The sequence below is a fragment of the Caretta caretta genome, chromosome 16, assembly GCF_965140235.1.
Source record: "Caretta caretta isolate rCarCar2 chromosome 16, rCarCar1.hap1, whole genome shotgun sequence".
NCBI classification, from domain to species: Eukaryota; Metazoa; Chordata; order Testudines; family Cheloniidae; genus Caretta; species Caretta caretta.
In genome coordinates this window covers 9,825,640-9,841,919 of record NC_134221.1, presented here as the reverse complement: position 1 = coordinate 9,841,919, position 16,280 = coordinate 9,825,640, and the positions used below count along the sequence as shown (strand labels likewise).

The window sequence follows — 16,280 nt, the reverse complement described above, 5'->3', positions numbered from 1 at the left end:
GATGATACTTTCCTTCTTTGCGAAGAGTTTTGCCAACTAGAGCTGCAAAGTTTTGTAGAAGCCCTGGAAATTAACAGTGGGAGAGAGGAACAAAAAACCTTGGATTCACATCTCTGGGGACAGAACAGCTAAATAAAAACAGGGGCAGTGTCTCTGGCTTACTTGTGCTGTTGGATGGGGGGACGTTGGCGTGGGTGTTTGTACTAGTATTGGGAGGGAATGTGTAAAATAAAGCAGCTAAATAGACAATATGCATTGGCGTCCAATTCTGCCATCAGGCACAGGGCGTCATTCCCATGGATTTGTGAGCATCTGCCCTGGTAGATGGGGACTGGCTCCCTTGGGAAGGAAAGCATGTTTGAACTGAATTCTCTTTCCCCTGCCACCTGACCGAGGCAGCAAGAACATTTGCCTTGTGACCCTGGTACTGGCGTTTCTACGCTGCCAGGCCTACCCACAGGGAGGCCCAGAATACGCACTGCTGGCACCAGATGCGGCTGGCAGCCAATGTGGATGTCAGCCCTGCTGCAGCTGTCCATGGTGCTGAAGAAAGCTGTTACTGAAGCTGCAAGAATAACAAGCATTGGTAACTCTCAGGCCTCAGCTGTTAGTCTCCAGGAGCTCTCCCCAGCCTAGGTTTTGAGTGCCAAGCCTGGAGCTAATACTTTGTTGGCTCTCCAGGCCCAGTGCACCCACCCGGTGCAGGTTTTAAGTGATGTGACTCCCTGGAGTAGTTTGCTGCACCCTGGTTCCCCAGATCCTCATGGAGTGCCTTACAGTCAGCTGGCTTGTTCTACTTCGATTGTGTGCATCACCCTGACTCTCCTATCTTGAGAAGAGTCTTTCTACAGCAGGGTTCATGTCACTACAAGCCCTGTTTGCGGGTTGGGTATTGCATGCATGTGGCTCTGTCTTTCTCTCTGACCTAGTTTGTGTTGTTTCCCAGCTGTGTCGAGGAATACAAACTGGCTCCAGATGGCAAATCCTGCCTCATGTTGTCTGACATCTGCGAGGGCCCCAAGTGCTTGAAGCCAGACACCAAATTCAACGACACCCTCTTTGGCGAGATGCTGCACGGGTACAACAACAGGACCCAGCATGTCAACCAAGGCCAGGTGTTCCAGATGACCTTCAGGTACTGCCCCATCCCCTAGCTGGGTCAGGTAACATGGTAGATTTGCAAGATGTACCCTGATGATATTGCAGGTCGGAAGGGGGGGTGTCAAAGGTGAGGGTGGTGGGAAGCTTAGCTGTCAAGAGCTGTGTCTTGTAACATTGACATACAAGAACTGGGGGCAACACAAAGTAAATAGAGGAGGGGAAAGAACTGAGAGGTTGTTTCTGTCTGAGGTATGTCACATAGTGGGGCCAGAATTTCAGCTGGTGTAAACCAGCTTAGCCCCATTGACTTCAAAGGATCTATGCCGATGTGTATCAACTGAGGAGTGACTCCACATTCCGCCCGACCACTGCAGGGTCTGATGCAGGGTTGTTCTACACAAAGTGTTCTCCAGTGGCCTCATTCTTCTAAAGCCCTGAGGCTGCACAGCTGCCATGGACGTCAGTCCGAGTTGCGTGTGGTCTTCATCTCTTACAGTCCAGCCCTGCGGCTTTCTCCAGTCGTTTGTAAAATCTCCCCAGTGATGTACTGGTGCTGAATTCTGACCCTTTGCTATGGCGATGGGGTCTGTAGAACCAGTATGACCGACAAGGAGCTGCTCTGCTCCTTTCTGCACCCAGAAAGCATTGGCAAACCAAGCACTCGGGGGTTCTCAGCAGTGCACGCTTTGGCCTCTGTAGATCAGCAGCCTTTGCCGGAAGTGAGAACTGACTGTGTGTGGAGACAGTTTTCCTAGGGCCGCCTTCTTCAGTTCCCCTCCCCTTGTGGCAACCCTTGGTGGGGCCTTTTGAACAGAGACAGGAATGCAGATTGGAAATCTTTGCCATACGCTTTGTTTCCTGATGGCCGAGCAGGACTGGGAGTTTCATGAAACCTGCCCGCCTAAAGAGCCCCTTATGCGATGGCTGCAATCTCACATAAGCCCTCCCTGCATCCTAACCAGCTCCCGCCTCTGCTGCTGTCCTCTGGGCTCCAAGCCGCCTCTTGTTGGGGCTTTAATTTCCTCTCCCGCTCCTGTAATAGTGTGGCCTTTCCTTGCACTGCGCTAGGGCTGAGGGATTTGTTTAAAGGCAGCCTTCTCCTTGCCCAGACAGCAGCCTGATTGAGGGGGCTGTTTTTGCAGCATGAAAGGAAATGCGGGGCTCAGGGACTCCAAGGCAGACGGGTTTCTTCCTTTGCCGCTACTGCAGCCAGGATGGATTCTGGTTCTCAGAGGAAAGATGCTTTAAAATAAAAAAACAAACATGAATCCTTGGGGGGAGCGCTGCCTCCCTCCCATCCCCCGACCCCATTCAGTGTGTTTGAGCCACTCGGTCTATACTGGCCCTAGACAGCACCGGGGCTTCCTTTATCTGACCCTGCCAGGTGCTTCCAGTTGGTGTGGGGATTAAAAAGCAGGCGAGAAACCATCTTCCAGGCTAAATACCAGCCATAAATCCCGCAAGATTTTATAACTCCATTTTCGTTTGGGAGACGCTTCACTTCATTCCTGGCTTTAGTGGCCAGCTGGCTTTGGGCCCAAGCAGTGCAAGAGACCACGAAGCCTCGGGGCTTTGTGCTAAGAGACTCTTCCTGGTCCAGTGCTGATTCAGCATCATGCCCAACCCAGTTTGTCCCCCCGGCTGGAGGGCTGGACGGGGAGACCCGATTTGGCTCCCTTCTCCCGTGGGCCAGTAGTCACGCCCAAATCCAAATCATAAGGCCATGCCTGGTGTACCGTGAGCTGATCTCTCAGCCAAAGAGGGTGCACCTTGCTGTTCTGGGTGTGTCAGGCCCTCTGCGATGGCAAGGTGGAAGCCCCCCTCCCCCGACAGTTTTGCCTATGTAATATTTTCCATTTATGGCTGGAGTTTCCACCACACTGTCCTAAGCGTTCCACTTAGCCCCAACACCATTGGGGATTTTTCCCTTCATACTGTTGCATGGTGAGTGATGCCACTGGGCGAAATTCCCCCTTCTCCACTCGGTCTTCATCAGCAGGTGCCTTCTACCTCAATCCAGATCTGTGCCACTTTCATGGCCCTGGACTCCAAGGAGTGTGGTTTATTTGCTTGCACCTGCTGAGACATGCCAGGATTTGTGTGCTGCAGCTGAAGTTCTCCCAGTCATCTGAGGGGACCACCTGTCCCCTCCCCCCAGTGTATTACACCTGCCTCCCAAAACTTCCAGGTGTCAGAGTCCAAAAAGCCACTGACCAGTGGAGAGTCTGAAATACTTCAGCTGGTTCCGGTAGCTCTAGCTACCAGGCCGAGATTCAGCTGGAGGTTCCCAGGCGAAGGAAGGATGCCGGTGGGAGGTGAGACCATAAACACACTTTCCCCATCTGATGTGAAACCTGCACAGAATTCTGTGCGCTCCCCTTTGTAATGCTCGCAGCTCTGCATTGAGACAATGACCGCAATCGAATCTCATTGCGTCAGGGCTTCAGAGAGTTGCTTACTGGGGTCAGGAAAGATGTATTCTGGGCGGGAGGGGGTGGCCTTCTTCTGAAGCATCAGGCTTGGCCACAGATGGAGACAGGACCACGGACAGGGAGGGTGAGTGCTCTGAGGTGGCACAGGAAAGCTTCTTCCTTAGGGTATGTCTGCCCTTCCAGCCGGGGGTTGTAATTCCCAGCTCAAGGAGACGTAACTTGTGCTAGGTCTCATGGAGCTCGGGTGCGAAAACCGGAAGGTAGCTGTGGCAGTGCGAGTGGCAGGAAGGGCTAGACACCCTGTGTACGGACCTAGCGTCTCCGACAGGTACGCGCTCGGGACAGCTAGCCTCTCCCGCTGCCACGGCTCCCTTCTAGATTTAGCACCCGAGCTCCGTGAGACCTCGCACAAGTTTATGTCTCTTTGAGCTCATTTCCCTGGCGTTGCAGAGGCCCTGGGGACACCTGGCTCGCTCCTGTTCTCTGCCTGTGGCCCACACCGGTTCAGTCTCCTGAGCAGCGGAATGCGTTAGTCTAACCTGAACTATTGGGTTATAGACAGGAGGTCAGACGAGGTGGCCTTAAACTCTGTCTGCCTCTTGGGCATGTGAGTTGTGGGTTTCCAGTCCCACTGGCATCACCGAGAGAGCTCCTACACAATCTACATGGGCTATAACGAGGGGAGATTAGACGATATCCAAATCAGGACAAAAATTGGCCTTGTGCCTTGCATGCAAGGAGCCAGGTCCTCAGTTGGTGAAAATCATCATGGCCTCATTGAAACCAGCAGAGTTATGACAGTTAGACTGGCGGAGGATCTGGCTCTGAGCCCAGCTGCTGTATAGGACAGGGACAGAACAGCTCTGGGGTGAAAGCAGTGCCGGAGGGGCGGGAGAGCTGGCAGCTATGGTGGCTGAATAGGAGAGGAGGGATTGCAGGATCCTCTGAGAATGGAGAAGAGAGGTAGCACCCGGAAGGGATGAATGCCTGGGGAAAGGCGGGCGGGAGTCCTGCTATCCTCTTTCCTGCGCACATCTATACTACTAGCTAACATCCGTGACTCGGTATAACGTGCAGCGTTTTCAGCGCCCAGGATACCAGGGTCTTGGGCTTTAGAGATTGTTCCCTGGGGTGGGGAGGCCGGCGCTGGCTTTGTTGCCTATTCAAAATGAGACTGTTTGTTCTGAAAATATTGGCTAAAAATGGGAGGCCCCTGCCCGCCCGCACACAAATTTATTCAGCCCCCTCCCCTGGAGTTCCTCTGCCTGTTCTCTGTGGAGGGTTATGGTGTCGAAACACCATTACATCATCCTCTAACAAGGGCCAGAAAGGAGGTTAATGGAGAAGAAATTATTAACTAAAAGATGTAATTTGCCTCTGATTTTCATATATATTCAAGAACCTCTCTGAGTATTAAGGCGCCAGCTGTTCAAGAAGCCCTTAATTTGGTGCATTTGAAACATAGCAGGAAACTGCCTAATACCAGGGATTAAAAACCTGTTTCAGCAAAGTAGGAGCAAGAACCTGCTATCGGAACAAAGGGCTGAGTATTTTAAAGGCATTTATCGTGGCTGGGATCCCTTAGTTATGGAGATGTAACAGTCCTTTCAATGCTCCCCACTTCTCATGTTGTCATCTCTTCAGTGTCCTTAATAAAGAGTATAGTCTCCATCCACTTATCATGGCAGCCCAGTGTTGGGGGAAGGCGTCGTGCAGCTAGAAACTTGGTCCTTCACGTCTTAGTCTGGATGTCCCCATTAGTCCCAGTTTCAGGGTCTGGTGGTAAGTGTTGGAGTGTCCCACTGCCACCCAATGCTTGGCAGTAGGCCCTGCCCGTTAGTTGCTGGATATGCCTTTCCATCCAACGTGCAGCATGAGATGAGGGCTGTGCGGGAGTACGGGCAGGCTCCTCATATGGCGCTGAAGGACTGGGATGTAAAGTGGCCCCCTTTAGAACTAGAACAGGTAAAGGATTTGGTAGGATTACACACCCGGCTGGAGCAGGTGAATTAGATTATTCCTGAGATCTTAGCCCTGTCCCTTAGTATCACCGTGTTACAAGCTCTCTTGCCTGCACATCCGCTTCCCTGTTCACCTAGCTGCTGAGGATATGTCCTGTTCATGTACATCAGCGATGGGTAAGCTAATGTGTGAGCATCAGCTGAGCAGCTCACATCATCCAACTCTTAGGAGCAGCAGGCATATCTTACCCCACAGGAATTATGATGTCACCCTCAATGTGTGTGCCATGGTGATGAGCATCTGTCCCTGTCCCAACATCCTTGAATGCCACCTTCCAGTTCATGGAGAGTGGAGAGAAACAGCTAACAACCCTGCACATAGCTCATTCATTGCATAGCTGGGCTATCATTCATTAATTATTACTGTGTGTCATTGCATAGCCCTGTGGGTGTGCACAGCACTTAACAGACAAGTTAGAAGATGAGGTTCCTGCCCCAAAGAGCTTATGAGTACAGCTGGATGACGTTTGGGGGTTGAAAACTTGATGTCAACAATGACCTCTTTTGTGGAGCAAAATACAGTAAAAGCTTTGTTATCCGGCGTGTTGAGGGAATGGGGGGGAGGGGCCGCAGGTAAGCCAAAAATTCCAGTTAACTAAGAGGGAGGAAGTTTGGGTGTGGGAGGGGGCTCAGGGCATGGGGTTGGGGCGCAGGAGGGGTTGCGGGGTGCTGGATCTGGGTGGCTCCCACAAGTGGCGAAATGTCTCTGCTGTTCCTAGGCGGAAGCACGGCCAGGTGGATTTGCACCTGGCCTCCACGTGCGGGCCCTGACCCCGCAGCTCCTATTGGCTGCGGTTCCCGCCAAAAGGACCTGCAGAGCCAGCGCTCGGGGCAGGGTGGGGCAAGGGCAGCGTGCAGAACCGCCTAGCCATGCCTCCACCTAGAAGCAGCAGGGACATATTGCCAGGTAGGGAGCCTACCAGCTCCTCGCCAACCAGACTGTAAACCAGATTTTCAATGAAGATCAGAAATGCCAGTTTATAGAGCTTTCCAGTTGGTCCAGGGCCGGATAACACAGCTTTTACTGTATTTTGGATGCAAATATTCCTTTTTTTTTTTTTTTGACAAAACCTGGGCATTTTCAACTGAAAGCCCAAAATCCAAAACCCCAAATACCTTTTTTTTTTTTTTTCATATGGGAGGGAAAAAATAATTTTCCAAAGAGCTCTCTCTACAGCTCAGGGGTGGGAAGGGCACAGAGTCCTGTCCAGTGGCTGAGCTGTTACAGAGGTGCTTCACCTGCCCGTTGCCTCTCACTTCGCTCCTGACACCTGCTGGACTCCTGATTTCCAGCTTTGTGCTCTTCATTTAAAGTAACACACATGGATTGCAGGGGGGCATATCGAGCCTCCCTCAGCCTTCCATGAGCCTTGCTGTGAGCGTTTGAAAGAGCGAGGGCAGTGCCCTAAAGTGACCCGCTTACAATGTGTTTCTCTTCCTCCTTTCTTTCCCTTTGGCTGAATGCCAGGACGGCACATGAATGCTCTTTAACCACACTCCAACAGTCCGCTTTGCTCCCCTCTTGGAAGTTCCCCTAAGGGATTGTGAGCAATGAATTCAAAACCACACTTTCCTCCCACCCAAAATGTTACATTTATGGAATATTCATAAATAAGCCTAATTCAAGAAAAATATGTATCTATTCCACACATGTCTCTCAGTTTGGGTGGGAGGCTTAGCAACAAATCCAGCTCACTAAAGGCTAGATTAACAGTGTTTTTGTGTCGCAATGGGGCCCAACCAAAAGCTATTGTTGTCCTCAAATTGCAGGGGGATTATCTTCCAAATGGCTTGTTTGCCAGTCCCATCTGTGTTTTGCGCCATCTCTTTGCCCCAAGGGAACAAAGATTTTTGTTTAAGAGTTGTTTGGAGTTTCAAATGGTTGCTTTTATGCAATTGGTTGAAAGAAATCCCAAATTACTGCTCATGGAGGGAGCTTTGCTTGCTATATTCTTGGTAGGTGGAGAATGGGATGTCAGCCCAACATGTAACTGTCACATAGGAAAAGCGCTCCCTGGGGAGTGGATTGGAAAGACCCTGCTCAAGTCGGTTGACCCTAAATGTGATATTTCTCTTTCCCTTATCTTCTGCTGTGTCTCTTTTTTCTTCCTCCCTCAGCTCCAGGTTGGGGTGGGCCCCTTGCTCGCTTGCTCTCCTGTCTCTGGGGCAGTGAACTCAGGCTGTTGCGGATTCTTTGGGTGGTGGGGATGTAGCCAGTGCAGTTTAGGGGAGGAAGTGACACATTTTGGAGGTGGGGAGAAGGAAACATTTCTGTGGCCATTTGATTGATGTGAGTGCAAAAAAAAAAAAAATCTGGTTGAAGCAGTTTAGGTTGTTGCGATGAGTCCTTGGCAAGATAAAATCCACTCGTGATTGAGAGATGCTTGGACAGCGAACAGGAAGAGAAATGGGGCTGGGCCCCTAAGAATGGGGAATGGGGGTAAAAACCTTAGTGTGCTTGCTCAGGGAGAAGTGGGAACGGCTTTGCCTCACCTGCCTGTTAACCTTGGGCACCAGGCAGCAACGTTCCCCAGGAGAAGGGCCTCCCGAAGCGCAGGCTGGCTCCCCCTGTGCTGACGTGGTCTCACCGGGACAGCGTTTTTGCCTGAGGGCGCAGCCGCACGGGGGAGCCCTGTGCGGGAAATGCTGATCAAAGAGCACGGCGAGAGTGAGGGGCTTCCATCTTCAGCAAAGAATTGCCCACTGCCATTGTCAAAGCGGAGGGCCCGGCGAAGGGTTTCGTTTCAACAAAGTTATGTTAATATTGTCAGGCAGCGCGCCGGGTCACTGAACTGATGTGGGGAATTGTCATAATATTGACGGAGAGTTTGGCAAGTTAATTTTAAATCTGTCACTCCTTCCCCTCGCATTCTCTCGTTCCGTAATAAAACTCCGCCGTGATTGCGGGGCTCTGCTGACAGCTCCGCTGGAGCCTGCCTGAAATGACTGGTTGCGCTCCCCCATCACCTTTTCCCTCCTCCTCCTCCTCGTCCCCCAGCAGCACACATGCATGCACCAAGCAAACCCCGGATAGAGTGTTTAGGCACCAAATGTCAGGGTGCTCAGACAGCAGTTCTCCCTCCCTTTCCCCCAAAACAACCTCGTCTCGCTGTGACTGCTGCAGTATGGAGTGGGGACGGGATTTCAATGAAGGAGAATGCTGGAAGTAGGGAACCTTTATTTCTTGAAGTCCAGGATAGCTTCCGAAGGAGCTGCTGTCAGTAATGAAGCTTGGCTCACCGAAGGTCCAGTCACCATTCCCAGGGTTGCCCTCTCCCTGGGATCTATTCAGATGGGCTGGATGTGGAAACACCTTGAAGTTTTCTGTCATGTCTAAGGTCTTACTAATTAACACCCTGAGACTCCCTGCAAAGAGAATGAGCCGGCAGGTTCGCTGAATAAGTCTGTCTGAGCTGGAGAGCTGCAGAGAAGTCACTGAAAGTTTTCTCCCAGTTTGCACTGGGTCCGGCGTAAGGCCTTGGGTGGCTTCACTGTCAGTCATTGCAAAGTTCTGCCTGGGGACTCCTGGGAAATACCCCCTGCACCTCCCAGCCTCAGCTGACAGCTGCATGCCAACAATCTCTCCTGCCCAACTTCCAGGCTCCCCCTCCAAGCTGGCTGCAGAGCTCACTCCTGACCCTGGATAGGTAGATGTGAATTGCCACAGGCCTTTGAGGGACTCTGCCAGGGGATGTACACAAGCCCAATGCTGAGTGTGTGTTACAGGTCCCGCTCTGTGCCAATCCAGTTTGTTACAGCCTCCAGCTAGGGAGCTTTAGCAGCTCATGCTCCTAGCTCTGCAGGTCCCCAGCTCCGTCCCTAGTGTGTTGGCTGAGATGGTGGCAATCGCACACGCAGGTGTGATTTTAAAATGAGCTGGTTGCTGTGGGTGAGAGCATGCCATGAGCCCTCCTAACCCACCGAACTGGCATCTCTATTTCCTGGTGCACCGTCAGAACCCATCGCTATCATTACCCCTACTGGCCCAGCCAAGATCATGGCCCCATTGTGCTCAGTGTTCTACGTCCCCATTGTCAGAGACAGTCTCTGCTCCAAAGAGCCCACAGCCTAGCTAGATAGACAGGGGAAGGGGAAATTGGTGGGAGGTGACTTGCCCAAGATGACACAGCAGATCAGTAGCAGAGTCAGGGGTAGAACCCACATCTCCCAAGCCCAGCTCAGGTCCCTTTCCACTGGATCTTGTTGTGTGTGGCTGTCTGACATGCGTAGATCTGTGGGTCAGGTTACCTGTAGCTCCTATGCAAGTGAGTAAGGGGGGTGGAGCATGGGTAAGGTGCCAATAGGTGCCGAGCCCCAGGATCCAACAGGGGGCACTGTTTATGAATGCAGGGCAGTTGCACACCCAAAGCAACATGGCTGGCATGGCCATACCACCCCATTCCCGGGCGCCTTGCAGTGACTGAACTGTGATGCTCAGGTCTGGTTCACCTGGCAGCTCCTTGGCGAGCACTTCCCCAGCCCCCGTAGCATAATATTCATAGATATTCATAGATATTTAGGCCAGAAGGGACCATTATGATCATCTAGTCTGACCTCCTGCACAATGCAGGCCACAGAATTTCACCCACCACTCCTAAAAAAGACCTCACACCTATATCTGTGCTATTGAAGTCCTCAAATTGTAGTTTGAAGACCTCAAGGAGCAGAGAATCCTCCAGCAAGTGACCCGTGCCCCATGCTACAGAGGAAGGCGAAAAACCTCCAGGGCCTTCCAATCTGCCCTGGAGGAAAATTCCTTCCCGACCCCAAATATGGCGATCAGCTAAACCCTGAGCATATGGGCAAGATTCATCAGCCAGATACTACAGAAAATTCTTTCCCGGGTAACTTGGATCTTACCCCATCTAAAAACCCATCACAGGCCATTGGGCCTATTTACCATGAACATTTAATTACCAAAACCATGTTATCCCATCATACCATCTCCTCCATAAACTTATCGAGTTTAATCTTAAAGCAAGATAGATCTTTTGCCCCCACTACTTCCCTCGGAAGGCTATTCCAAAACTTCACTCCTCTGATGGTTAGAAACCTTCGTCTAATTTCTAATCTAAATTTCCTAGTGGCCAGTTTATATCCATTTGTTCTTGTGTCCACATTGGTACTGAGTTTAAATAATTCCTCTCCCTCTCTGGTATTTATCCCTCTGATATATTTATAGAGAGCAATCATATCTCCCCTCAACCTTCTTTTAGTTAGGCTAAACAAGCCAAGCTCCCTGAGTCTCCTTTCATAAGACAAGTTTTCCATTCCTCGGATCATCCCAGTAGCCCTTCTCTGTACCTGTTCCAGTTTGAATTCATCCTTCTTAAACATGGGAGACCAGAACTGCACACAGTATTCCAGGTGAGGTCTCACCAGTGCCTTATATAACGGTACTAAAACCTCCTTATCCCTACTGGAAATACCTCTCCTGATGCATCCCAAGATGACATTAGCTTTTTTCACAGCCATATCACATTGGCAGCTCATAGTCATCCTATGATCAACCAATACTCCAAGGTCCTTTTCCTCCTCCGTTACTTCTAGTTGATGTGTCCCTAGCTTATAACTAAAATTCTTGTTATTAATCCCTAAATGCATGACCTTACACTTCTCACTATTAAATTTCATCCTATTCCTATTACTCCAGTTTACAAGGTCATCCAGATCCTCCTGTAGGGTATCCCTGTCCTTCTCTAAATTAGCAATACCTCCCAGCTTTGTATCATCTGCAAACTTTATTAGCACACTCCCACTTTTTGTGCCCAGGTCAGTAATAAAAAGATTAAATAAGATTGGTCCCAAAACTGATCCTTGAGGAACTCCACTGGTAACCTCCCTCCAACTTGACAGTTCACCTTTCAGTAGGACCCGTTGTAGTCTCCCCTTTAACCAATTCCCTATCCACCTTTCAATTTTCCTATTGATGCCCATCTTATCCAATTTAACTAATAATTCCCCATGTGGCACAGTATCAAACGCCTTACTAAAATCTAAGTAAATTAGATCCACTGCGTTTCCTTTATCTAAAAAATCTGTTACTCTCTCAAAGAAGGAGATCAGGTTGGTTTGGCACGATCTACCTTTTGTAAAACCATGTTGTATTTTGTCCCATTTACCATTGACTTCAATGTCCTTAACTACCTTCTCCTTCAAAATTTTTTCCAAGACCTTGCATACTACAGATGTCAAACTAACAGGCCTATAATTACTTGGATCACTTTTTTTCCCTTTCTTAAAAATAGGAACTATGTTAGCAATTCTCCAATCATACGGTACAACCCCTGAGTTTACAGATTCATTAAAAATTCTTGCTAATGGGCTTGCAATTTCTTGTGCCAATTCTTTTAATATTCTTGGATGAAGATTATCTGGGCCCCCCGATTTAGTCCCATTAAGCTGTTTGAGTTTCGCTTCTACCTCAGATATGGTGATGTCTACCTCCATATCCTCATTCCCATTTATCATGCTACCATTATCCCTAAGATCCTCTTTAGTCTTATTAAAGACTGAGGCAAAGTATTTGTTTAGATATTGGGCCATGCCTAGATTATCCTTGACCTCCACTCCATCCTCAGTTTTTAGCGGTCCCACTTCTTCTTTCTTTGTTTTCTTCCTATTTATATGACTATAGAACCTTTTACTATTGGTTTTAATTCCCTTTGCAAGGTCCAACTCTACTTGACTTTTAGCCTGTCTCACTTTATCCCTACATATTCTGACCTCAATAAGGTAGCTTTCCTTACTGATCCCTCCCTTCTTCCACTCCCTATATGCTTTCTGCTTTTTCTTAATTACCTCTCTAAGATGCTTGCTCATCCAGCTTGGTCTACAACTCCTGCCTATGATTTTTTTCCCCTTTCTTGGGATGCAGGCTTCCGATAGCTTCTGCAGCTTTAATTTAAAATAATCCCAGGCCTCCTCTACCTTTAAACCCATAAATTCTTCAGTCCAATCCACTTCCCTAACTAATTTCCTTAATTTTTGAAAGTCAGCCCTTTTGAAATCAAAAACCCTAGTTGCAGATTTATTTTTGTTAATCCTTCCATTCAGTTTGAACTGAATTAGCTCATGATCACTTGAGCCAAGATTATCCCCTACAACCATTTCCTCTATGAGGTCCTCATTACTCACCAAGACCAAATCTAAAATGGCATCCCCTCTAGTCGGTTCAGCAACTACTTGCTGAAGGAATCCATCAGCTATCGCATCTAGGAAAATCTGAGCCCTATTATTATTACTAGCACTCGTCCTCCAGTCTATATCTGGGAAGTTAAAGTCTCCCATGATCACACAGTTTCCATTAGTATTTACTTTATTAAAAACATTAAAAAGGGCTCTATCCATATCCAAATTAGATCCCGGCGGTCTATAGCACACCCCAAGCACTATCCCAGGGGAGGCTCTAATAGTTTTCTTCCCCAATTTAATTGTTGCCCAGACAGACTCAGTCATATCCATTTCATCGCTTCTTATTTCTTTACATTCTATCTCATCATTGATATACAGTGCTACTCCACCACCTTTACCTTTATTTCGGTCTTTCCTAAACAGCACATACCCTTCAATACCTGTAGCCCAGTCATGACTACTATTCCACCAGGTCTCTGTTATACCTATAATATCTGGTTTCACTTCCTGCACCAGTAACTCTAGTTCCTCCATTTTATTACCTAGGCTCCTTGCATTAGTGTACAAACATCTTAATTTTTGCTGTTTGGCCTCACTCACATTCTGTACCCTATTAGGCACGGTTATTTTACTACCAGTATAACCTATTAGACTTATATCTACACTGCCCTTCCTCCTACCTACAGCTGTATCCACTCTTACTTCATTTTCTTTCCACTCTATGCTAAATTCTGGCGTGGAGATTACCTGGACATCTCCCAACCATCTCCCCCAAATTCCTAGTTTAAAGCTCTCTTAATCAGTTGTGCCAGCCTCCATCCTAGAAGTCTATTTCCTTCCCTACTCAGATGAAGTCCATCCCGAGAGAACTGTCCTCTATCCATGAATGCCTCCCAATGACCATACATCCCAAAGCCCTCCTTATAGCACCACTGCCTAAGCCATCTATTGATAGTCATAATCTTGTCACACCTTTGTTGCCCTTCTCTAGGAACAGGACTTTACATTTTAATAAATGTAACTATGTTAAATTAATTTCATTGATCCTTTCCCCCATCTTCTCTTTGAAACACCTGAGTGCGGCGGTTATAATTGGGCTGTTTATTATTCCAGTGCCGGAAAAGTCCACGCCTCCCCGTACCCCAGTTGGCTTGTTTACCTATTACCCTTCAGGTTTGGATAATGGATAGAGCTCCTTTTCGGTGGCTGGCTTCCATTTCATTCCCTTTATTATTTGTTGCTGTGATTCTATTACCGTTCACGACTCGGAAGCCGCAGATGTATTGGTGACAGCCCAGCCTGATGCCACAGGCACAGCATCTAAGGACTGGACCAAAGTGTGCTGGCTGAGGTGGTAAATGTGTCATTAGCAATTTAGTGCCATTGTGCTGCCTGCAGAGAAGCCAGCGCTGTTGAATCCCACGCTCGAAGCAGCCTTGTGCTGCAAACCCCACAGTCCTTTTTTTTTTTAAAACAGAACCCTCCTGCGATCCCCCCATTTTTAAATGTCCAGTCCTAATGCCTAGAGGAAAGGTGATAATCTGGCCTGCATGCCAATGTCTCCAGCAAATGAGCTCCCAAGTCCCCCTGACACAAATCCAGGCGTAATACGGGGGAACAAAATGTCACAGTAAACTCCGTCTCTGATCAGGCTGGACAATTTGTCAGCAGTCAGATCTTTGGTCCATCTAGCCTGGCATCCCAGCAGTGGCTAGTATCTGATTGTACAGTGGTTGGCCAGCACTGCCCCTCCTCAATAAAGCATGTAGACAATTAGCATCCTGCTTGGTAACCTAGGGCAAGTCATATCACCGCCTGGTGCCTCAGTTTCCCTATCTGTAAAATGGGGATAATGGTACTGAGTGCCTTTGGAAAGTGCTTTGAGATCTATGGATGAAAAGTGCTATGTAAGTGCTGGGTGGTGGTATTATTTATTTATTTATTTATTATGCAATGTTATACACATGGGAAAGAGTAAGAGGGGGAGTTCCTTCCCGACCAGCCCCAGGAGAGTCTAGTGTGCATGCACTTTGATTACTCTTATTAACCTAACTCTCACAGCTAGAGGTTTTCTCTCCCCCCACCCCACTCTCCTGCTGGTAATAGCTTATCTAAAGTGATCACTCTCCTTACAATGTGTATGATAATCAAGGTGGGCCATTTCCAGCACAAATCCAGGGTTTAACAAGAACGTCTGAGGAATGGAGTGCGGGGGGGGGGGGGGAGGAATAAACAAGGGGAAATAGGTTACTTTTTGTAATGAATCAACCATTCCCAGTCTCTATTCAAGCCTAAGTTAATTGTATCCAATTTGCAAATTAATTCCAATTCAGCAGTCTCTCGTTGAAGTCTGTTTTCAAAGTTTTTTTGTTGAAGGATAGTCACTTTGAGATCAGAAATGGAGTGACCAGAGAGATTGAAGTGTTGTCCGACTGGTTTATGAATGTTATAATTCTTGACAGCTGATTTGTGTCCATTTATTCTTTTATGTAGAGACTGTCCAGTTTGACCAATGTACATGGCAGAGGGGCATTGCTGGCACATGATGTCATATATCATATTGGTAGATGTGCAGGTGAACGAGCCTCTGATAGTGTGGCTGATGTTATTAGGCCCTGTGATGGTGTTCCCTGAATAGATATGTGGACACAGTTGGCAACGGGCTTTGTTGCAAGGATAGGTTCCTGGGTTAGTGGTTCTGTTGTGTGGTATGTGGTTGCTGGTGAGTATTCGCTTCAGGTTGGGGGCTGTCTGTAGGCAAGGACTGGCCTGTCTCCCAAGATTTGTGAGAGTGTTGGGTCATCCTTCAGGATAGGTTGTAGATCCTTAATAATGCGGTGGAGGGGTTTTAGTTGGGGGCTGAAGGTGATGGCTAGTGGCGTTCTGTTATTTTCTTTGTTAGGCCTGTCCTGCAGTAGGTGACTTCTGGGAACTCTTCTGGCTCTATCAATCTGTTTCTTCACTTCCGCAGGTGGGTATTGTAGTTGTAAGAATGCTTGATAGAGATCTTGTAGGTGTTTGTCTCTGTCTGAGGGGTTGGAGCAAATGCAGTTGTATCGAACCTGGATTTGTGCTGGAAATGGCCCACCTTGATTATCATACACATTGTAAGGAGAGTGATCACTTTAGATAAGCTATTACCAGCAGGAGAGTGGGGTGGGGGGGGGGGGGGGAGAGAAAACCTTTTGTAGTGATAAACACCCATTTTTTCATGGTCTGTGTGTATAAAAACATCTTCTGTATTTTCCACAGTATGCATCCGATGAAGTGAGCTGCAGCTCATGAAAGCTTATGCTCAAATAAATTGGTTAGTCTCTAAGATGCCAAAAGTCCTCCTTTTCTTTTTGCGAATACAGACTAACACGGCTGTTACTCTGAAACTTGTCACAGTTTGGCGTCCACCGTATTTACCTGGGGTGGCCCTCTTTTATGAGGCCTGTTCAGGGTGCTGCAATGGTGGACAATCCTGGGACAAAATGTTGACAGTACCCAGCTAATCCCAGGCATCATTGCACTTGTTTTTGTTCACTGAAGGGACGGGGCAGCTCATTAAAGCATGGACTTTGTCCACCAAGGGTCACAACTGGCCACC

The 16,280-nt window shown here is 48.4% G+C and overlaps 1 protein-coding gene across 4 annotated transcripts in view; it reads left to right on the top strand.

Annotated features, from left to right (window-relative positions):
- The window catches only part of ASTN2 (astrotactin 2), a 604,755-nt gene that overhangs the window by 351,859 nt on the left and 236,616 nt on the right, over positions 1-16,280 (top strand). For all 4 annotated transcript variants that reach the window (XM_048822555.2, XM_075120548.1, XM_048822557.2 and 1 more), the window contains one exon: positions 947-1,135. In XM_048822555.2, the coding sequence (XP_048678512.1) occupies positions 947-1,135 (189 nt within the window). The remainder of the gene's footprint in view (positions 1-946; positions 1,136-16,280) is intronic.